Source organism: Oncorhynchus kisutch, linkage group LG4 (genome assembly GCF_002021735.2).
Source record: "Oncorhynchus kisutch isolate 150728-3 linkage group LG4, Okis_V2, whole genome shotgun sequence".
In the NCBI taxonomy this organism is placed as follows: Eukaryota; Metazoa; Chordata; class Actinopteri; order Salmoniformes; family Salmonidae; genus Oncorhynchus; species Oncorhynchus kisutch.
The window spans coordinates 77,216,936-77,241,880 of NC_034177.2; the positions used below are offsets into that span (position 1 = coordinate 77,216,936).

A 24,945-nucleotide genomic window follows, 5' to 3' on the forward strand; every position below is an offset into this window, starting at 1 on the left:
GCTTGGATTCCACCTGGCAATCTGTTCACCGTCTGTCCTGGTTGTCTCCCCGTCTGGTACAAGTACCCCCCCCCAAGCGTTCACTCGCCTTCAGCCCACACACACTGTTGGGGCTGTGACTCGTAACTTACATGGCTTGCCCAAAGTCGTTAAATATTTTTTAAATCTTGTGCATCTTGCTATTTTGCTATTTGCCTCATGACTCCTGCATGCTTTGTTGACTACAAACTTTCTTTACCCAACCATGGGGCAGATTGTTTGTTCCCACACTCGGGACTATGACTATTGGTTACACAGACTCCCATCCCATTCTAACCACCTCTTGCCGGCTTTGTATTCATTTTACCTGATGAAATTGCTGTACAATATGATCTTGTTGCCATCTGATGCACATTCAGATGTCGTAAATCAGCACTGCAGAGCTTTCCCTGATTGTATTACTGTTGGTCAAATCACATTTATTTATATAGCCCTTCTTACATCAGCTGATATCTCAAAGTGCTGTACAGAAACTCAGCCTAAAACCCCAAACAGCAAGCAATGCAGGTGTAGAGGCACGGTGGCTAGGAAAAACTCCCTATAAAGGCCAAAACCTAGGAAGAAACCTAGAGAGGAACCAGGCTATGAGGGGTGGCCAGTCCTCTTCTGGCTGTGCCGGGTGGAGTTTATAACAGAACATGGCCAAGATGTTCAAATGTTCATAAATGACCAGCATGGTCAAATAATAATAATCACAGTAGTTGTCGAGGGTGCAACAAGTCAGTTGGCTTTTCATAGCTGATCATTAAGAGTATCTCTACCGCTCCTGCTGTCTCTAGAGAGTTGAAACCAGCAGATCTGGGACAGGTAGCACGTCGGGTAAACAGGTCAGGGTTCCATAGCCGCAGGCAGAACAGTTGAAACTGGAGCAGCAGCACGGCCAGGTGGACTGGGAACAGCAAGGAGTCATCATGCCAGGTAGTCCTGAGGCATGGTCCTAGGGCTCAGGTTGATGTTTGATGTTGATGATATCTGGAAATGTGCATGCACACCCTGGCCCATCTACTGTTGCTAGCCCCAATTCTGACTTGTGCTCTGATATCTGCTTCACTGATTTCTGCTCTCGTAAAAGCCTGTGTTTTCTGCACGTTAACACTAGAAGCTTATTACCTAAAATGGATCAGTTGAAAGTGTGGGTTCACAGCTCCAATCCACATCTGTTGGTCATTACTGAGACATGGTTAAGGAAGAGTATTTTGAATTCTGATGTTAACCTTTCTGGTTATAACCTTTTTCGGCAAGACAGATCTTCCAATGTTGGGGGAGTGGCAATCTTTACCAAGGATCATCTTCAGTGCTTAGTTGTCTCCAACAAGTCTGTCCCCAAACAATTTGATTTTATAGTATTAAGTATCAAACTTTAAAATAGCTCTTTGTTGACTGTTGCTGGGTGCTATCGTCCTTCTTCAGCACCGGCCTGTACCTTACCTGCCCTAAATTCTCTCCTGGCCCCTTACACTAAGTCTGAATTTGTCCTGTTATGTTACCTAAACTGGGACATGTTTAAACCATCTGACCAAGTCCAAAACAATGGGACTCTCTAAATCTTTCTCAGATTATCACCAATCCAACAAGGTATGACTCCAAACACCCAGAAAATGTGGGTGTTTGGGGATCAAGCCTCATTTTTTATATTTTCAGTGGTATTGTCAACAAACACGCCCCCATAAAGAAAATGAGAATTAAAAACAGGTTCAGCTCTTGGTTCGACCGTGATCTTGCAGAGTTACTCAATCTCAAGAATTGCATTTGGCGAAAGGCTTGGCACATGTATACTCAAGCTGACTGGCTCTCGTTCAGGCAAATTAGAAATAAGTCCACTAAGGCTATCCGGAAGGCCAAAGTTAGTTACTTTAAGGAGCAGTTCTGTGGGTCTAACCCCAAGAAGTTCTGGTAAACAGTTAAAGACCTGGAGAATAAATCCTCTTCACAGCTGCCCATGTCCCTTAAAGTTGATGATGTGGTTGTGTCTGACAGTCAGGATTCCTATTTGACTCAGCCGTGCCTCCTTGTCCATCCAACATTTCCTCATCTTCCACCCCTTCTAATGCGACTATCCCCGATGCTTCTCTCTTTTTTTCCCCTGCCCTGCTACAAAGTTTCTCCTTGCAGGCAGTCACAGAGTTCGAGTTGCTAAAGGAGGTCCTGAAACTTGACCCCCCCCAAAAAAAATCTGGGTCAGATGGTTTAGACCCTTCTTTAAGTTTGCTGCCCCTATCATCATCAAGCCTCTCTCCAACCTTTTTTAACCCTCTCTCCAACCTTTTTTAACCTGTCTCTCCTTTCTGGGGAGGTTCCCATTGCTTGGAAGGCAGCCACGGTTTGTCCTTGAAACAAAGGGGGAGATCCAGCTGATCCTAACTGTTATAAATCCTGTTGTGACTCGGGGGCAGTATTTTCATTTTTGAAAAAAAAAACGTTCCCGTAGTAAACGGGATATTTTGTCAGGACAAGATGCTAGAATATGCATATAAGGATAGGATAGAAAACACTCTAAAGTTTCCAAAACTGTAAAAATATTGTTTGTGAGTATAACAGAACTGATGTTGCAGGCGAAAGCCTGAGAAAAATCCAATCCGGAAGTGGCCCATGTTTTGAAAGCGCTGCGTTCCAATGAGTCCCTATTGAGCAGTGAATGGGCTATCAACCCGATTACTCTTTCTCTGTATTCCCGAAGGTGTCTACAGCATTGTGACATAGTTTAGTGTCATGTGATGATTACGCTCCCGCATGCGGGATGGGGAGTCACTAGAGGATTTATAGAACCATTTCTATTTTGCCCCGTTTATCAAAAGTGTTGGAAAAACGTGTCAATAATCAATTGACTGGCTTTCTATACTATTGCAATCTGGTTTCCGCTCAGGTTATGGATGTGTCACTGCAACCTTAAAGGTCCTCAATGATGTCACCTTTGCCCTTGATTCTATGCAATGTTTTGTGGCAATTTAAATATATATATATATATTGACTTGGCCAAAGCATTTGATATGGTAGACCATTCCATTCTTGTTGGCTGGCTAAGGAGTATTGGTGTCTCTGAGGGGTCTTTGGCCTGGTTTGCTAACTACCTCTCTCAAAGAGTGCAGTGTATAAAGTCAGAAAATCTGCTGTCTCAGCCACTGCCTGTCACCAAGGGAGTACCCCAAGGCTCAATCCTAGGCCCCAAGCTCTTCTCAATTTACATCAACAATATAGCTCAGGCAGTATTAAGCTCTCTCATCTATTTATATGCAGATACAGTTTTATACTCAGCTGGCCCCTCCCCGGATTTTGTGTTAAATGCTCTACAACAAAGCTTTCTTAGTGTCCAAAAAGCTTTCTCTACCCTTAACCTTGTTCTGATCACCTTCAAAACAAATGTCATGTGGTTTGTTAAGAAGAATGGCCCCACAGGTGTGATTACTAACTCTGAGGGTTTAGAGCTTGAGGTAGTCACCGCATACAAGTACTTATCAAAAGTGTTGGAAAATTCGTGTCAATAATCAATTGACTGGCTAGATGGTACACTGTCCATCTCTCAGCATATATCAAAGCTGCAGGCTATAGTTAAATCTAGACTTGGCTTCATCTATCGTAGTCGCTCCTCCTCACCACAGCTGCCAAACTAACCCTGATTCAGATGACCACCATACCCATGCTAGATTACAGAGACGCAATCTATAGATCGGCAGGTAAGGGTGCTCTCGAGCGGCTAGATGTACTTTACCATTCGGCCATCAGATTTGCCACCAATGCTACTTATAGGACACATCACTGCACTCTTTACTCCTGTAAACTGGTCATTTCTGTATACTTGTCAAAAGACCCACTGGTTGATGATTATTTATAAAACCCTCTTAGGTCTCACTCCCCCTATCTGAGATACCTACTGCAGCCCTCATCCTCCACATACAATACCCGTTCTGCCAGTCACATCCTGTCCCCAAAGCACACACATCCCTGGGTCACTTGTCTTTTCAGTTCGCTGCAGTTAGCGACTGGAACGAGCTGCAACAAACACTCAAACTGGACAGTTTTATCTCAAATCTCTTCAAATCATAGACACTCTTACTGACAGTTGTGGCTGCTTTGAGTGATGTATTGTTGTTTCTACCTTCTTGCCCTTTGCTGTTGTCATGTGTTGCTGCCTTGCTATCTTATTTTCTTAGATCTCTATGTAGTGGTGTCTCTCTTGTCGTGATGTGTGTTTTGTCCTATATTTTCATATACATATATATTTTTTTAATTACATCCCAGCCCCTGTCACCACAGGAGGCCTTTTGCCTTTTGGTAGGCCGTCATTGTAAGTAAGAATTTGTTATTAAATAACTTGCCTAGTTAAATAAAGGTTAAATAAAAAAATATATAAATCAAAATGAATCTCGCATCACCACCTGGCAGACAAATATGGGTTAGGCGGATGCCAGGGGAACGCTACCTGCCCCAATGCATAGTGCCAAATGTAAGGTTTGGTGGAGGAATAATGGTCTGGGGTAGTTTTCATGGTTCGGGCTATGTCCCTTAGTTCCAGTGAAGGGAAATCTCAATGCTACAGCATACAATGACATTCTAGACAATTCTGTGCTTCCAACTTTGTGGTAACAGTTTGTGGAAGGCCCTTTCCTGTTTCAGCATGACATTACCCCAGTGCACAAAGCGAGGTCAGAAATGGTTTGTCGAGATCGGTGTGGAAGAACTTGACTGGCCAGCACAGAGCCCTGACCTCAACCCCATCGAACACCTTTGGGATGAAATAGAACGCCGGTTGCGAGCCAGGCCTAATCGCCCTACATCCGTGCCCGGCCTCACTAATTCTCTTGCAGCTTAATGGAAGCAAATCCCAGCAGAAATGTTCCAACATCTAGTGGAAAGCTAGTGTCCTAACAGAGTCTGTTATTGCAGCGAAGGAGGGACTAACTCCATATTAATGCCCATGGTTTTGAAATGAGATGTCCGACGAACAGGTGTCCACATAAATGGCCTTCTGTTGGGCTGCATCGATGACAGGGCACATCTGAAAGCATTGTGTGAGAAATAATCTATTTTGAGCGATGGGTTTGTTTGAGGAAGATAGAAATCCACTGTGCTCATTCAGAGTGGAACCTATATCCCCTTTGCCTAGTAAGCTAAGTCAGTGTGGTGTAGAGAAAATGTAATACTTCGATCAAGACATTAATGTCAATTATGGGAATCATAGTTCTCCAAATCTGGCATATATATACAATTTTGTATGTGTCATAGGCCAAGACCTTTATGAGGCAGGGATCTTGTATTGCTTGTATTCAGGAAGTCTGCTTCAGGGGGAAAATTAGATTAATTTTTGGATTAGGGCACATAGGCTTTGTAAACAGAATATTTCATCAAATTAATATCCTGTGTGCAGGATAAACTTCTGTGCTGCGTCAGACATTTTCCCAGATTAGGGTTGCAGTGTGCCAGAGAGGAGTTCATAATGATCGACATGGTGCTGCTTCCTTCCTTATGACTCTTTGTAAACTGTCAGCATTTGGAGCCACTATTGACCAGTGCTACATTTCACTGCTGTTAACTTGGTCTATTTCAGGACCTCCTGTATCTTGCCATGTCTGATCCCATTGGCTCCTGCTGTCTTAGCATTAATTGTCTGGGATTATGCATGGAGTGCTGTTTTAGAATGATTGGGGTTCTGTTCATGATGAAATTTTGCCATGCCATGGTAGAGCTTAGTGAACGTAATGTTCCGTGAGCAGTATGGGGGTTGATAGCATCTCTCAACAGCTCTTTCACTTCAAGAGTGCTGAAGTACTTTTTATACTTTTCAGACTAATAATAATTTGAGGGGTGCTTATATTTGTTATTTTACACACAAGTGTAATGGAACTGTGTATTATTCCAACTCCCCAACTACCATTGTACAGCGCCCCTGGAGCAATTAGGGTTAAGTGCCTAGATTTTACTTATTTTACCAGGTAAATTGACTGAGAACACATTCTCATTTACAGCAACAACCTGGGGAATAGTTACAGGGGATGGGGGGTGATGAATGAGCCAATTGGAACCTGGGGATGATTAAGTAGCCATGATAGGAGGGCCATATTGAGAATACAGCCAGGAGACCGGGGTTAATGCCCCTACTCTTACAATAAGTGCCATGGGATCTTTAGTGACCACAGACAGTCAGGACAACTGTTTAACGTCCTATCCGAAGACGGCACCCTACACAGGCCAATGGGATATTTTTTAGACCAGAGGAAAGAGTGCTTCCTACACCACTTCCAGCAGTATCTGGTCTCCCATTCAAAGACTGACCAGGACCAATCCTGCTTAGCTTCAGAGGCAAGCCAGCAGTGGGATGCAGTGTGGTATGCTTGCTCAAGGGCACAGCGGCAGATGTTTTACCTTGTAGGCTCTGGTATACTGTTTGAGCTCCTATTTCCTGTCTCGCATGAGTAATGTCAAATTGTCAACCTATACCCGATTGTCAAACTGTGCAACTGCAATACAAGGTGTATTAAGCTATTAGTGTCTAACATCAACTAATGCCTTATTGCAATGATATTCTACCTCACAACTTTAGGTTAATCCAAAGATTCCTGTAGCCAATTAGATGCGATCATATTGTGCATTGCTGTACTTGTCTAACAGCTGGTATTGAATGTCTGTTGACGAGGTACATATTGATCCAAGGCTGTGTAGTGGCAGACTAGAAACTAAATAATGTCGTTTCCGGATGGTGATGGACCTAGAAAAGGGTTAGTGGTCTCATTTACTGGTAGACCTTAGATTTTAATCAATCTTTGGAATCCACTGTTCCTGATAATGCAGTAGCAGAACTAGACTGTTTATTTACTTCGTACAAGACTTTATACATGGAAGTCCCCATCAAATGTTTGTTTTAATGTCACCTAAACTGTATAATGAATCAAGGGGCATAAGAACAGTTTGTCAAACATGTGTTTTTGGCTACTAATTACCAGTGCAGTCAGTATTCACCCAGTGCCCTATAAAGGAATGATGACTGTTTACTATTTCTGGAAGACCTTCAGTCAGTAGCATCCAAGACACTCTACCTGGGTCATACCTGGGTCTATACAGTAACCAAACAGGCTCAAAGTTCTGCCAGCATCTGGAGTCTGAATTAATGGATTGTCTTAGCCACTGACATCAGTATTATAACTCAATGAAACTCCAGGGCTGAAACATACTAAATCCAGTCTCAGGCTCAGGCAGTGAGATTCTTACATTTTATTTCTTGAATTTATCCTCATATATACAGTACCAGTCAAAAGTTTGGACACACTTATTCATTCAAGTCTTTTTCTTTTCTTTTTACTAGTTTCTACATTGCAGAATAATAGTGAAGACATCAAAACTATGAAATAACACATATGGAATCATGTAGTAACCAAGAAAGTGTTCAACAAATCTTTGAGATTCTTCAAAGTAGCCACCTTTGTCTTGATGACAGCTTTGCACACTACTGGCATTCTCTCAACCAGCTTCATGAGGTAGTCACCTGGAATGCATTTCAATTAACAGGTGTGCCTTGTTAAAAGTTCATTTGTGGCCTCCCGGGTGGCACAGTGGTTAAGGGTGCTGTACTGCAGTGCCAGCTGTGCCATCAGAAACTCTGGGTTCCTGCCCAGGCTCTGTCGTAACCGGCCGCGACCGGGAGGTCCATGGGGCGACGCACAATTGGCCTAGCTTCGTCCGGGTTGGGGAGGGCTTGGGGGTTGGGATGTCTTATCGCGCACCAGCGACTCCTGTGGCGGGCCGGGCGCAGTGCGCGCTAACCAAGGTTGCCAGGTGCACAGTGTTTCCTCTGACACATTGGTGCGGCTGGCTTCCGGGTTGGATGGGCGCTGTGTTAAGAAGCAGTACGGCTTGGTTGGGTTGTGTATTGGAGGACGCATTACTTTCAACCTTCGTCTCTCCCGAGCCCGTACGGGAGCTGTAGCGATGAGACAAGATAGTAGCTACTAAAAACAATTGGATACCACGAAATTGGGGAGAAAAAAAAATGTATTTAAAAAAAAAAAATGTTAAGTTAATTTGACAAGGTAGGGGTGGTATACAGAATATAGCCCTTTGGTAAAAGATGGCAAGAACAACTAAAATAAGCAAAGAGAAATGACAATCCATCATTACTTTAAGACATTTAAGACAACAAGTTTTTTTCAATTAGTAGGTGTGGGTGTGTCCAAACATTTGACTGGTACTGTATCTGTATTTGAGTATTCTCAGCAATTGTATTTTTTATTTGACTGTTTTATTTTACCAGGCAAGTCAATTAAGAACAAATTCGGCCTGGCAAGCAGCATACGGCCTCCTGTGGGCAATGGGGGCGGGGATTTAAAGTGTAAGAATATATCAGACATTTGTAATGACATTACAATAATGCATAATAATACTTTTTCCATGACTTACGTCATCGTACTATATGTGAATTTGCCTATTCCTATTGGGATGTCATAAAGAATACATGAAAACACTGATCAATTCCAGGCATATCTAGCTAGTCATCCATCATGGGTCTCATTCACATTCACAGAGCCTTGGCTGCTACTATCAAAATAGTTTCCACCATTTAACATGCCAGTCTGCTCCAGTGTGTCTGCCTGGACAGGCTTCCTGCTCGTTCGCAGAGCCGTTGGGTTTAACTGGACTTCTTCGTTAGCAGCTCTGTGAGTGTCATGGATGCACCACTGAAGGACATCAACACCACTGAAATCAGCCTTTCAGATAGGTGGGAGGGATTTCATTGTCATTCCAGAGATTTAAAACTTTAGCTTTCACTTTGAAAATTACTGAATTTTCCTCCACTTGGGTATCAAGTAATACACACGGCTGCACATTGGTATTTCAAATGAGGGTGGCCTAATGTGCACGCCGTGTAAATAAATCTATGGATGTCCTTAGTGCTGAAACAAATGCTCTCCTCACTTTACAGAGACCTGCTTGCTGTTAGAGGCATACATAATCCCTGTGCATTATTTATTGAGTGAAATGGGTTGTTGTTTTTTCTCATTAAGATGACATGTTCTTCTTCCCTGGTCTTCCCCACTTTTGTGTTTCTAATTCTAATGGTAAATAATGCATGGAGTGACTGTTCATTTATCAGTCTCTGAATGTTGCATGCTATTTCCAGAGTTTGCTTGTTTGTGTGTTATTGCATTTTGTCTATTCATGTTTTAGAGATTTAAAGCTTACAGAATAATCTACCATACTTTCTTGATCCTAACCTAAATCAATCCAAGTTCATTTCACAAACACATTTGTTTGACTACCATTCTCTTTGGGATATGTAGTGCTTTACTTATGGAACATATGAACACCTTAGTGTCCTTTACCATATTCCTTTTCTCCAACGTCATGACCTGATTTCAAGTGGTTAGTCACCCAGTCACTTTTTCTGGTACGCCACCGGTCAATTTGGTTTTGCAGCACTGACAGTATGTTGTCTGCTTGCTGACTCAACCGGGGCCAGGAACTGAATGTCTGCTCAACATCTCACTTGACTTGCCCTGTTACCGTTTTATGTGATTAACTGTGTTTTCCTCCAAATGTTTTTTAGATATATTTTTGGGGGTTACCCACTTTTTTCTCCCCAATTTCGTGGTGTCTAATTGTCCCATCATTGCAACTCCCGTACGGACTCGGGAGAGGCGAAGATCGAGATCCGTACGTCCAACGAAACACGACCCCGCCAAGCCGCACTGATTCTTGACACAATGCCTGCTTAATCTGGAAGTCCGCCTCACCGTTGTGTCGAAGGAAACACCATACACCTGGCGACCTTGTCAGCGTGCATCCCCCCAGCCCGCCACAGGAGTGGCTAGAGTGCTGCAGTGCCTTAGACCGCTGCGCCACTCTGGAGGCATTTCGCTCCAATATTCAACCATTTCCCAGCATGAAGAATGTTTGCTCGGTATTGGATCGGTATGAATCAATGATCTGGCAAGATAAAGCAGGAGCAATTTAGTTTTTTGTAATTTTTTGTTGCAATTTTTATAATTATACAGATAAGAAAGAACAGGTAGAGGGAAAAACATACACTGATCCTCTACCAGATCAAACCCACCCCAACCCCCCATGCTCTAACAGAACACACACTGATCCCCTACCAGATTAAACCCACCCCAACCCCCCATGCTCTAACAGAACACACACTGATCCCCTACCAGATCAAACCCACCCCAACCCCCCATGCTCTAACAGAACACACACTGATCCCCTACCAGATCAAACCCACCCCAACCCCCCATGCTCTAACAGAACATACACTGATCCTCTAACAGATCAAACCCACCCCAACCCCTCATGCTCTAACAGAACACACACTGATCCTCTACCAGATCAAACCCACCCCAACCCCCCATGCTCTAACAGAACACACACTGATCCCCTACCAGATTAAACCTACCCTAATGCTCCAACAGAGCCCCACCCCAAAACCAGACTTAAAGCAGGTATTATATAGAATTTGAGTTATATATACAGTTGAAGTCGGAAGTTTACATACACTTAGGTTGGAGACATTAAAACTCGTTTGTCAACCCCTCCACAAATTTCTTGTTTAACAAACTATAGTTTTGGCAAGTCGGTTAGGACATCTACTTTGTGCATGACACGAGTCATTTTTCCAACAATTGTTTACATACAGATTATTTCATTTATAATTCACTGTATCACAATTCCAGTGGGTCAGAAGTGTACATACAAAGTTGACTGTGCCTTTAAACAGCTTGGAAAATTGCAGAAAATTATATCATGGCTTTAGAAGCTTCTGATAGGCTAATTGACATAATTTGAGTCAATTGGAGGTGTACCTGTGGATGTATTTCAAGGCCTACCTTCAAACTCAGTGCCTCTTTGCTTGACATCATGGGAAAATCAGCCAAGACCTCAGAAGAAAAATGGTAGACCTCCACAAGTCTGGCTCATCCTTGGGAGCTATTTACAAATGCCTAAAGGTACCACGTTCATCTGTACAAATAATAGTACGCAAGTATAAGCACCATGGGACCACGCAGCCGTCATACCGCTCAGGAAGGAGACGCTTTCTGTCGCCTAGAGATTAACGTACTTTGGTGCGTTCAAAGTGGTGATCCTAACTGACCTAAGGGAGTTTGTACGAGGATTAAATGTCAGGAATTGTAAAAAACTAAGTTTAAATGTATTTGGCTAAGGTGTATGTAAACTTCAACTGTGTGTGAGAGAGATAATCCCAAGTAAAAATAGTGATACAAATTCCAATTTGGGTTTGTTTATGGAGTTGTGAAAGTAGCTGTGTCCATGTCTTCTACAAAGGATAGGAACGGAGGCCAGATATTATAATGTAATTGCGGATCCGCTAATGGAGCAGCACATTTTCTCTGGCTTGATGTTGCATGACTTCCTTTATCCAAACGTAGGAGGAAACCCATCCTTCAGAGCCATTCGGGTTTGATAAAAGCATGTAGTGTGTCTAAAGCACTCAGGCTGACACACTAATTCCAATATGTTTACCTTATATTCAGCACTCCTGCTAGGCTAGAATGGGGTTTGAAACATTGAGGAGAGCAAATGAATTTGCAATGTACAGAAATGTACTGTGTGGTGTGTCTGTGAAATTGAAATAGAACACATTCTTGGCAGATGTAACACAGTTCTTAGAAGATTTAATTCAATTACTTATGATCAATTAGCTTTGATGATGTCCTTATGGCCCAGCACACAGTTTGACGTACATCTGTGTTTGTTAGGTCGGATCTGTGTTTGTTGTCAGGTTGCTATGACAGCCTAAGTCACTGATATATGTTTCACTTAGACCTGGATACATTCATGGAGAGACAATAGACACTGTGTTTCTAAAATGTGTTTCATGTTTTAATGTCATGTGCACTGAACTGCCTTTCTTGCAAGCTCCAAACCCCCAAATGCAGTAATCAATATCAATGTAGCACTAAAAATAACATAACAAAAACACACAACAAATAAGAACATGAGAAAGTAAGAAGCTATGTACTGTACAGGGTCAGTTCCAATACCATATAAACAATGTGCAGGGATACTGGAGTGATACTATGTATTAGGGTCAGGTGACTAGGCCTCAGGATATATGATGCGTAATTGATTGTATGCGCACACGTGTGTGTGTTTGAGTCCTGTGAGTGTGCATACAGAGGGTGCAGAAATAAAACACGGGTCAACTCAGGCCGTGTAGCCATTCTGTTAGCTATTTACCAGTCTTATGGCTTGGGGATTGAAGCTGTTCAGGAACCTATTGGTGTCCAGACTTTTAGTAAATCCCTATTCATTTATTTTACTTTTTTATTTTACTTTTTCTCCCCAAATTCATGGTATCCAATTGGTAGTTACAGTCTTGTCCCACCGCTGCAACTCCCGTACAGACTCAGGAGAGGCAAAGGTCAAGGGCTGTGCGTCCTTCGAAACACAACCCAGCCAAGCCGCACTGCTTCTTGACACAACACCCGCTTAACCCTGAAGCCAGCTGCACCAATGTGTCAGAGGAAACACCGTACACCTGGCAACCGTGTCAGTGTCCGTTGCGCCCGGCCATCCACAGGAGTTGCTAATGGGCGATGGGACAGGAACATTCCTGCTGGCCAAACCCTCCCCTAACCCAGACAACACTGGGCTAATTGTGCGTCGCCCTATGGGTCTCCCGATCCCGGCTGGCTACGACAGACTCGAACCAGGATCTCTAGTGGCACAGATAGCAGTGCCTTAGACCACTACACCAATCGGGAAGCCTCGTTGGTGTCAGACTTGATGCACCGATACCGCTTGCCATGCAGAAGCAGAGAGAACAGTGGCTGGAGTCTTTAACAATTTTCCGGGCCTTCCTTTCACACCGCCTGATGTAGAGGTCCTGGATGGCAGGGAGCTCGGCCCTAGTGATGTACTGGGCTGTCCGCACCACCCTCTGTAGTGCCATGCGATCGAGACTGGTGCTGTTGCCATAATAAGCAGTGATGCAGCCAGTCAAGATGCTCTCAATGGTGCAGCTGCAGAACTTTGAGGATTTGAGGGTCCATTGCCAAACGTTTTCAACCTCCTGAGGGGGAAGAGGCACTGTCATGCATTCTTCACAAGTGTGCATGTGTGAGTGGACCATTTTAATTCCTTAGTCATTTGGACACCGAGGAACTTGAAGCTCTCGACCTGCTCCACTGCAGGCCCGTTGATGTGGGTGGAGGGTGTGCTTGCCCCCCCCAGATCCATGATCAGCTCCTTGGTCTTACTGATGTTGAGGGAGAAGTTATCCCGGCACCACACTGCCAGGTCACTGACCCCCTCCCTGTAGGCTGTGTCGTCGTAGGCTGTGTCATCATCGCCGGTGATCAGGCCTGCCATCCTCATGTCGTAAGCAAACTTGATAGTGTTGGAGTTGTGCATGGCCACACAGTTGTAGATGAACAGGGAGTACAGGAGGGGACTAAGCATGCACCCCTGTGGGGCCCTCGTGTTGTGGGTCATCGTGGCGGAGGGGATGTTTCCTACCCTCACCACCTGGGGTTGGCCCGTCAGGAAGTCCAGGATTCAGTTGCATAGGGAGGTGTTCAGTCCCAGGCTCCTAAGCTTGGTGTCGTGTCTTTGGCTATGCCGGATTAATTGATATGACATGCTATTCTATAAAATAATTGATCCGTAATTAATATTACCTGATTGAGCTAATCCTGTAAATGTAATTAACTAGAGAGTCGGGGCACCACTAAATAATATTTATAGAGCTGTTATATTCTGAATAAACTCTTAAAGACCTAGTAATATTTTACATCAATAGCAGTCAATATTAATCGTCACCTTAATTCAGTCTCATCTGAAAGTTGTAAATTCTTGGTTATCTTCACGAACCCTGGCTAACAAGTTGAATCAGCAATACAAAATTGGGTTTAATTATCTATTTACTAAATACCTAACTAATCACACAGAATTACACATACACATAATTAATCATAACTTGATTACAAATTACGTCATAAAGGAAAACGTCAGATATGACAGCTTGTTACACAAAAGAAAAGGCTGGGTTTGAATGAAAGAGCGGGAAGACTGATGAACAAAGGGCAAAGCTGTGCTATCGTAAATACAGTATCTGATGCATTCTGAATTACCGCCCATTTGGAAAAGGAAAATGCAATAAATATTTACTCTGAGCTGCGCTTCGGTAGGTTGGTGGTAGAGGGAGGGCCTTGTTGCCAAACCGAGTCCTTTGTCCTTTGAAGAATGTCCCTGGTGGTCAATTGGATACGTTGTAGTAACGTTGTTGTGTGATAGACGGGATACTCTGTCTGTTCCTTCCTAACCCTCGTTTGCAGCTGCTGTTGCTAACTCAACGGCTAGGAGGTATCACTTCTGTAGTGAATAAGAGTTCAAAGTTCATACCATTCGCAACCAAAGCTCACGCTGATGTTTGCTTCGTTCTGTAGTTATTATCTGAACCATTCTGACATCGGACCGTCGTCCTCACATCCTCGGAACAGGAGGTTATATTGTCGTCATGGCTTTATATAGGAAGGGAGAAAAGGGGTGTGTTTCATAGTTAACAACCTATGTCTCTTCATGTGGGCGGCCACTTAGTCGGGCCTAATTCACAGATGACAACCGAACTGACATCATATTAATTACGTACCACCGCATATGTTCAATTGGTCGGATTACCAGAATATAGTTAATTTCCCCTCACCTTCTGATGTTCCCAGAATCTCTATGTTAACCAAGGTGTTTGCAAATGTAACATCAGTAGGGTAGAGAGGGGAAAAAGGGGGGAAGAAGTTTTTATGACTGTCGTAAACCTACCCCCAGGCCAACGTCATGACATTGGTGAAGAGCTTGGAGGGGACAATCATGTTGAACGCTGAGCTGTAGTCAATGAACCTGAGCCCTAGGACCATGCCCCAGGACTACCTGACATGATGACTCCTTGCTGTCCCCAGTCTACCTGGCCATGCTGCTGCTCCAGTTTCAACTTCCACCTGACTGTGCTGCTGCTCTAGTTTCAACTGTTCTGCCTTATTATTATTCGACCATGCTGGTCATTTATGAACATTGAACATCTTGACCATGTTCTGTTATAATCTCCACCCGGCACAGCCAGAAGAGGACTGGCCACCCCACATAGCCTGGTTCCTCTCTAGGTTTCTTCCTAGGTATTGGCCTTTCTGGGGAGTTTTTCCTAGCCACCGTGCTTCTCCACCTGCATTGCTTGCTGTTTGGGGTTTTAGGCTGGGTTTCTGTACAGCACTTTGAGATATCAGCTGATGTACGAAGGGCTATATAAATCAATTTGATTTGATTTGATTCTCACATACAGTTGAAGTTGGAAGTTTACATACACCTTAGCCAAATACATTTAAACTCGGTTTTTCACAATTCCTGACATTTAATCCTGGTTAAAATTCCCTGTCTTAGGTCAGTTAGGATCACCACTTTTATTCTAAGAATGTGAAATTTCAGAATAATAGTAGAGAGAATTATTTATTTCAGTTTTAATTTCTTTCATCACATTCCCAGTGGGTCAGAAATTTGCATACACTCAATTAGTATTTGGTAGCATTACCTTAAACAATTTAAACTTGGGTCAAACATTTCGGGTAGCCTTCCACAAGCTTCCCACAATAAGTTGGGTGAATTTTGGCCCATTCCTCCTGACAGAGCTGGTGTAACTGAGTCAGGTTTGTAGGCCTCTTTGCTCTCACACGCTTTTTCAATACCGCCCACAAATTTTCTATAGGATTGAGGTCAGGGCTTTGAGATGGCCACTCCAATACCTTGACTTTGTTGTCCTTAAGCCATTTTGCCAGAACTTTGGAAGTATGCTTGTGGTCATTGTCCATTTGGAAGACGCATTTGCGACCAAGCTTTAACTTCCTGTCTGATATCTTGATGTTGCTTCAATATATCCACATAATTTTTCTCATGATGCCATGTATTTTGTGAAGTTCACCAGGCCCTCCTGCAGCAAAGCACCCCCACAACATGATTCTGCCACCCCAGTGCTTCACGGTTGGGATGGTATTCTTCAGCTTGCAAGCCTCCCCCTTTTTCCACCAAACATAATGATGGTCATTATGGCCAAACAGTTCTATTTTTGTTTCATCAGACAAGAGGACATTTCTCCAAAAAGTACAATCTTTGTCCCCATGTGCAGTTGCAAACCATAGTCTGGCTTTTTTGATGGTGGTTTTGGAGCAGTGGCTTCTTCCTTGCTGAGTGGCCTTTCGGGCTATGTCGATATAGGACTCTTTTACTGTGGACTCTTTTATATATATAGGACTCTTTTACTGTGGATATAGATACTTTTGTACCTGTTTCCTCGAGCATCTTCACAAGGTCCTTTGCTGTTGTTCTGGGATTGATTTGCGCTTTTCGCACCAAAGTACATTCCTCTCTAGGCGACAGAACGCATCTCCTTCCTGAGCGGTATGATGGCTGCGTGGTCCCGTGGTGTTTACACTTGCATACTATTGTTTGTACAGATAAACAGGGTACCTTCAGGTGTTTGGAAATTGCTCCCAAGGATGAACCAGAGTTGTGGAGGTCTACAATTTTTCTTCTGAGGTCTTGGCTGATTTCTTTAGATTTTCCCATGATGTCAAGCAAAGAGGCACTGAGTTTGAAGGTAGGCCTTGAAATACATCCACAGGTACACCTCCAATTGACTCGAATGATGTCAATTAGCCTATCAGAAGCTTCTAAAGCCATAACATAATTTTCTGGAGTTTTCCAAGCTGTTTAAAGGCACAGTCAACTTAGTGTATGTAAACTTCTGTCCCACTGGAATTATGATATAGTGAACATTCATAAGTGAAATAATCTGTATGTAAAGAATTGTTGTAAAAATGTCATACACAAAGTAGATGTCCTAACCGACTTGCCAAAACTATAGTTTGTTAACAAGAAATTTGTGGAGGGGTTGAAAAACAAGTTTTTTTTAATGACTCCAACCTAAGTGTATGTAAACTTCAGACTTCAACTGTAGGTATTCCTCTTATACAGTATAGGTGGGTGAGGGCAGTGTGGAGTACAATTGAGATTGCGTCGTCTATGGATCTGTTGGGGCGGTATGCAAATTGGAGTGGGCCTAAGGTGTCTGGGATGATGGTGTTGATGTGTGCCGTAACCAGCCTTTCAAAGGAGAGGTTGAAAATGACAGTGAATATACGTGCCAGATGATCTGTGCATGCTCTGAGAATGCTCCCTGGAATACTGTCCGGCCTTGCGAGTGTTAAACCTGATCTAAATACCTTACTAATGTTGGCCTTGGAGAGCGAGGCAAAGTAGAGATTTCGTGCTGGAGTGCCAATTTGGTGGGGTAAAGAAAAAAACTAAAACTTGGGTTCAAATTCTTTTAAATTCTTTAACTGTGTGTAATTGAGCCTGCCTGATGCAGTGGAACCAATGGAATAATCCCCAAAAATGCAAACCCTGACCATCCAAGCAGACTCACTCTATTATCGGGGTGGCAGGGTAGCCTAGTGGTTAGAGCGTTGGACTAGTAACCGAAAGGTTTCATGTTCAAATCCCCGAGCTGACAAGGTACAAATCTGTTCCTAGGCCGTCATTGAAAATAAGAATTTGTTCTTAACGGACTTGCCTGGTAAAATTTAAAATAAGAAAATTACTTGAAGTATTTCAAAGAAAACAAGTACTATTTGAACCCAGGCTTGATGACTGACTATTGGTGTTGAGACTTCACTGGCTGGGTTTAGAAGCCTTTTCATCTTTGATTTCCATTACATTTATGATACTATAATTCACTCTACTTGAAAGCAGCCGGATGCATAGATAATGATTCTAAATAATGCCCTGGAAAATGTGCTACAGTTCCATTAGAGTTCTGCCACGGTGTTCCTGTTAGAAGGCAGTCCAGCCACTCTTCTATTCACCCCTACAACCGATCTCGGTGATAATAATGTCTAGATGGATCATTTTCTAAAATATAGTGTAGGAGGTAATCATAGGTGAACGTCAATGCATATGACCTCGTTTTACAACATCACAAGGCAGCTGCACAAGTTACAGATGGTTCTGTGGCTAATGCAGACAGACATAATTGTCTCTGTGCTCTAAATTACTCTTTAATTAAACTTCTCTTGCTTCTAGGTCTTTTCAATTACAAGGCTGAAAAACAGCCATGTGTCATTAAATTAGTTTTTTTTCACTCATTTTCAATCTCAGGGTAGTGCTTGTGGAGAATATTCCAGAAGATGTCACCTTCTCTGAGAATGCTACGTCCCACCTCCCCCTCTCTGCTGGGCTGCACAGCCTGTTGGACCTGGCAGTGGCTGGTCACTCTGTGGAGATTGTGTCACCTCAATGGAACCTGAACCCCTCCGACTATGAATACAGATTCCTACAATCTTCTAGGCAGGTAAGCACAACAACCAAACAGGTAGCACCACCAGGCCAAATAAGGCATTACTGTTTATCATACCTAGCCTGGCAGTTTTACTTATGGTCTTTTTCTTGTCAATAAATCCAAATGTATTGTATAAGATGCTCCTTACTGTTCTTCCACCAAGAATACAAATAGCTCAAGTTCAAGTTTTATTGTAAAAGCACAGTGAAATGCTTAACTGCGAGCTCTACCCAACAGTGCACCTATTAATAAAAGTCTAAATAATCATTTAAAAAAAGTATATAATAAAGAAAACAAGAAATAAGAAACAGCTGTATCCAGGGAGTATGTATACATATCTTGTTCACCTTATTCCAGCTGCTCTGACTTCTTGTTGCTTCAAAGATCAGCCTTAAGTACAGTCTTATCCATCGCTCACACATTGTCTTTATAGGCTTATGCAGACTGGGTATGGCCACTTTCTGCCAGAATGTGCCATTAGTAGATTGCAGCCAAAACCAAGCCCATCTATTGTGTTGGCACACCAGTAGACACCACCACCATCTGACAGCCATTAGCACTAAAACACTCCTGCTTACACCGAGGCTAAGGTTACACAGGGGTTTGGCTATAATGGCAGCGTTGAGGTTTGGACAACCCCTGTATCTACCCACTGCCATTTAGTTCATTAGGCCTAATGGCACCCCTTGGCAGTTTAACTGGAGAGAAATTGCACTTGGGGGCCCTCTGGCCTACACAATTATAATTGCTGGAGCCTGGCCCAATGTTAAAAATTACATTAAAATAAAATGCATTTTTGGTTATTGGTAAACATTTTTTACTATAATCACAATTCAGCAACAAACAAAAAAATATTTAGGAAATCTGTTCCCAACTATTCCCACGAAATAAAAATAGATACACTATATATACAAAAGTATGTGGACACCCCTTCAAATGAGTGGATTTGGCTATTTCAGCCACACCTGTTGCTGACAGGTGTATAAATTCAAGCACTCAGCCATGCAATCACCATAGACAAACATTGGCAGTAGAATGGCCTTACTGAAGAGCTCAGTGACTTACAACGTGACAAGTCAGTTTGTCACATTTCTGCCCTGCTAGAGCTGTCCCGGTCGACTGTGAAGTAGAAATGTCTAGGAGCAACAACGGCTCAGTCGTGAAGTGGTAGGCCACACGAGCTCACAGGACGGGACTGCCTAGTGCTGAAGTGCGTAGCGCGTAAAAAACGTCTGTCCTCGGTTGCAACACTCACTACCGAGTTCCAAACCTCTTCTGGAAGCAACACCCATACAATAACTGTTCGTCGGGAGCTTCATGAAATGGGTTTCCATTACGGAGCAGACGCATACAAGTCTAAGATCACCATGCGCAATGGCAAGCCTCGGCTGGAGTGGCATAAAGCTCGACGCCATTGGACTCTGGAGCAGTGGAAAAGCGTTCTCTGTAGTGATGAATCATGCTTCACCATCTGGCTGTCCGACCGACGCGTTTACACTGATGCCAGGAGAACGCTACCTGCCCCATAGTGCCAGGTTTGGTGGAGGAGGAATAATGGTCTGGGGCTGTTGTTCATGGTTCAAGCTAGGCCCCTTAGTTCCAGTGAAGTGAAATCTTAACGCTACAGCATACAATGACATTCTAGACGATTCTGTGCTTCCAACTTTGGCAACAGTTTTGGGAAGGCCCTTTACTGTTTCTGCATGACAATGCCCCCCGTGCACAAAGCGAGGTCCATACAGAAATGGTTTGTCGAGATCAGTGTGGAAGAACTTGACTGGCCTGCACATAGCCCTGACCCCATCGAACACCTTTGGGATGAATTGGAACGCCAACTGCGAGCCAGGCCTAATCGCCCAACATCAGTGCCCGACCTCACTAATGCTCTTGTGCCTAAATGGAAGCAAGTCCCTGAGGCAATGTTCCAACATCTAGTGGAAAGCCGTCCCAGAAGAGTGGAGGCTGTTATAGCAGTAAAGGGGAGACCGACTCCATATTAATGCCCATGATTTTGGAATGAGATGTTTGATGAGCAGGTGTCCACATACTTTTGGTCAGGTTGTGTATGATTGTGTCTCAATGTAATCTTGGTATGAAATGATTGTTAGTTTCAAATGCAATATATTTTTGAGCTTACTTGTGGTCATTTTGCAGTGTACAAATTATTATAATTACGTTTCGGCCCCGACCACCCGCTTTGACAAATCAGCCCGCGGCTGAATTTAGTTGCCTACCCCTGACCTATGGTGATCCAATTGATTGTGTTCTTGGTTACAGGGTCAGGCTTTGCTGCAAAGACTGCAGGGGCTGAAGAAGAAGGGAATCAATTTGAAGATAGCCAGTGGAATGATCAACTCTTCAGAGCTGAAGAGCCTGTCTCGTCACAGTGAGTCATGTTGTCAACCACAAGACCAGAGCTACAGTGACATTTCCATTCCGTATACAGTATATTGCCATTTTATAGAAAATACTGGGTAGTGAACGGTGTGTCAGTGAAGCGACTTAAAGGGAACACACCCTTACGCAATGCACCAATAGGGTTAACCCCATTGCTGTGATGCCTGTTGACAGGATGCGTAGGGTGTTTGTATTTCACACCAGTGACCCGGGTTTGCTTCCCTCCAGTGGGATGGCGGCTGTGAGGAACGCACGGCCCGGACGTGTCAGGGGTCTGAGTAGTCAAAGCACAGGAACTTGCCTTCCCGTTCACACTTGAGACCCAGGTTCGCTTCCCTGCCCCACCGTTCACTACAGTATCTACAAAATGGTCTCGTCACTTTTATCTCAATGAGGGATAATACATCATGACTAATCTTACATGCAATATTAACATACATTGCTGTGAAAAAGTACTTGCCACCATTCTAATTTTCTCTACTTTTGGATATTTTGATACTAAATATTATCAGTTCCTGGAATGGTCTGATCAAAGTCGAGACCTAATCCCAATTGAGATGTTGTGGCAGGACTTGAAATGAGCAGCCCACAAATGTCGCTGAGTTTAAGCAGTTCTGCATGCAAGAGTGGACCAGAATTCCTCCACAGCGATGTTAGAGACTGATCAACAACTACAGGAAGCATTTGGTTGCAGTCATTGCAGTTAAAGTTGGCACGGCCAGTTATTAAGTGTAAGGGAGCAATTACTTTTTCACACAGTGGAATTGGGTGTTGCATAACATTGTTAATTGAATAAATAAAATAAGTATCAATTTTTTGGGTTATTTGTAAACTCAGGTTCCCTTTATCTAATATTAGGTTGAAGATCTGATTACATTTATGTCATTTAGCAGACGCTCCTATCCAGAGCGAAAGCATTTATACTTTTTTCATACTGGTCCCCCGTGGGAATTGAACCCACAACCCTGGTGTTGCAATAACATTCTCTATCAAAAATATGCAAAAATGGAGAATCAGAAAGGGTGCAAATACTTTTTCACAGCACTGATTTCTATCTCTGTCGATTCTGTCTTTTCCTACCTGTGTAGGTGAGGTACACTACATTAACATGACAGCCCTGACCAAAGGCTTTCTGCAATCTTCTTTCTGGGTGGTGGACAGGCAGCACATCTACATCGGCAGCGCCACCATGGACTGGCGATCACTGTCCACGGTATCTTAGTATATTCACTCCATTATATTTACCTACCTGTGTATATTTCTTTCTTTTTTTACCCCTTTTTCTCCCCAATTGTGTGGTATCCAATTGGTAGTTACAGTCTTGTCTCATCGCTGCAACTCCCGGACGGACTCGGGTGAGGCGACAGTCGAGAGCCGTGCGTCCTCTGAAACCCAACCAAGCCACACTGCTTCTTGACACAAGGCCTACTTAACCAGGAAGCTAGCCGCACCAATGTGTTGGAGGAAACACCATACACCCGGCGACCGTGTCAGCGTGCACTGTGCCCAGCCCGCCACAGGAGTCGATGGTGTGCGATGGGACAAGGACATCCCTGCTGGCCAAACCCTCCCCTAACCCGGATGATGCTGGGCCAATTGTGCACCGCCCCTTGGGTGTGCGACAGCGCCTGGACTCGAACCCAGAATCTCTAGTGGCACAGCTAGCACTGCGATGCAGTGCCTCAGACCACTGCACCACTCGGGAGGCCACCTGTGTATATTTCTGTAACATTTATTCTCCATTCAATGAGACCAGTCCACCTATGAGTGCTCCTCATACTGACTAATATGTTACATACCTTGATTACGTAAACACTTTAACCAATCTACTGTGTACACAAAACCTGTTTTCATTTTGAGGTCTGATATTGCAGGCACTTTGAGGGTACTGTGTACAACCATCAGCTCTGGGGATTTTTGTCCAATGATTATGCAATCAATATTTATTCAAACACTGCTAGTTACACTAGGAGAACAGCATCCATTGGCTTAGGTTGCACAAACATCCTGAATATAAAAGAGATGCAACTTTTTATAGTTGGCAGAAAACGTCACCGTTTTCACGTGCGTACGAGAAAGGACAATGCTGAATTAATTGAGTGAGGACAAAAAGGGAATGTGGTGCTGCTCAAAGCTGCAAAAGTACAAAAGGTTGATTTAAAGTGTGACCCCATTCGCTGTACCTAGCCCATCTATCTTTATCACTTCACTGAAATAAACATTTGCTTGAGAAGTGCATCACTTGAAACCCTGCTGTGAGAAGGGATGGGAGAGGCTTGGTGATTGGAAGGGCCTGGAGGACTACCTGCCTCGTCCGGGGCCAGAGGAGGGCAGAAGACGATGGGGAGGATTCAGGGCTGGTAGGGAGAGGAGCACTGGGCTGTGGAGAGGAAACAAAAAAGAGGACAGGAGGGAGAAGGGGAAATTGAAGTGTGGGGAGTAGGAGATGGGAGGAGAGGGAATGGAAAAGGGGGAATGGAAGGAGAGGAGGGGGGAGGCAGGATGAGAAGAGATGTGTGAAGTAAGGATTTGGTATGGGTGGAGTCCCTGGGGGCACATGCTAACACCGTACAACATCTGTGCTGTTGCTTTGTTGTCTCTCAGATGAAAGAACTGGGCATCATCGTCTACAACTGTAGTTGCCTGGCACTGGACCTGCACAGGGTATTCAACCTCTACTGGCAGCTGCAGTATAAGGACTTTATACCGTCCATGTGGTCCAAAAGGCTGAGCGCCCTGTGGAACAAAGATGAGAACCTTCCACTTCTCTTCAACAACACCAAGGCTGAAGTCTTTGTCTCTGTGAGTGACAACTAATCGTTCTCTCACATGGCTTCATGCATAAAGACAGGAGTTTGTCTGGACGATGTGACCTTTTAACAAGGGCCTTGAAATTATTTTTTAGCATTCTGTATCAGTAGTAATTTGTATCATTCTGAAACAAGCAAATTTTATACTAAATTAATGAATACTTTACAGAGATTATGAATTCTTTGGGGGTTTTCTTGCTAGCAATAATAAATTGCCAATATTTATGCATACTATTTGAAGACTTTTCTTGGTTAAAGCCTTTACATTAGTCCTGATATATATAAATGATGTAAACATTTGCAATGTCCTCCCACAGTAAGAACTTTGACGAGAGGTGACAGTTGGGTGAAAAAAGCTGTGTCTTATACAGCTCGATATGACTAATCAGCTGCTGTTTTAAGTACGCTAACGGGATGAAAAATTGCATTGCTTCCAACAGAAAACATACTTTTGGCTGGTTGTAAATTAGGCCAGTCGATGAACATTTCTGAAAAACAGAGGGAACGTTAATCATCAGAAGTATTGATAGCATGGAACTGTGATCTGTCATTTTTCTCATCACACACATCCTATGGGTGACAGGGCTTTAGGCTGCGCGGCTCCGTGGCTGAGGAACACACTTCCAGACACTATTAGGGTTGCAGAGTCTCTGGCCTCCTTTAAGGCACAGCTCAAGACCGTGCTGTTCAGAAAAGCTTTCAAGGACCTCTGTTAATTCTGTTCTCATGTCCTCCAGACCTGTATATAGCTTAGATTGTTGTCTGTGTTCTATGGTCTGTGTTGTTTTTGTTTTGTTTTTATTTTATTGCACCTTGGGTGTGAGAAAAGAGCTTTACCAATTAAATGAATATTATTATTATATATCAAGAAATAAAGAACAGAGGCAGGATCAGTTAGAGACAAGTAAAGAGAAGGTAACGATGCTGTTGAAATACTAATGGACAAAGATATGTTCTAAGAGATAGTGGTGGTGGTGATGATGACGACGACGAATTGATAACAATAATGAGGACGACAACAATGACAATGATTCATTGCATCTGTAAAGCCTTGTCATTGACATGAGGGCCTCCGTTCTCTACTCTCCAATGATTTAACAGTCTTATCTTGTGGCAGAGCTCTCCAGATGTCTTCTGCCCTAAAGACAGGACCAGAGACCTTGATGCCATATCCTACGTGATCCAAAAGGCCAAGAGGTTCATATACATATCCATTACAGACTATCTGCCTCTCACTAACAGGAATGCTCACAGGTGAGCAATTTGTTGATACTGACAGCACCTGATCACCTTATTGTTGAGACTGACAGCACCTGATCACCTTATTGTTGACACTGACAGCACCTGATCACCTTATTGACACTGACAGCACCT

The 24,945-nt window shown here is 43.4% G+C and overlaps 1 protein-coding gene across 1 annotated transcript in view; it reads left to right on the forward strand.

Moving 5' to 3' along the window:
* LOC109888816 (inactive phospholipase D5) overlaps positions 1 to 24,945 on the forward strand; it is a 58,592-nt gene that overhangs the window by 24,234 nt on the left and 9,413 nt on the right. The window contains exons 3-7 of the mRNA XM_020479993.2: positions 18,184 to 18,376; positions 20,642 to 20,750; positions 21,850 to 21,974; positions 23,366 to 23,563; positions 24,689 to 24,825. Of these exons, the coding sequence (XP_020335582.1) occupies positions 18,184 to 18,376; positions 20,642 to 20,750; positions 21,850 to 21,974; positions 23,366 to 23,563; positions 24,689 to 24,825 (762 nt within the window). The remainder of the gene's footprint in view (positions 1 to 18,183; positions 18,377 to 20,641; positions 20,751 to 21,849; positions 21,975 to 23,365; positions 23,564 to 24,688; positions 24,826 to 24,945) is intronic.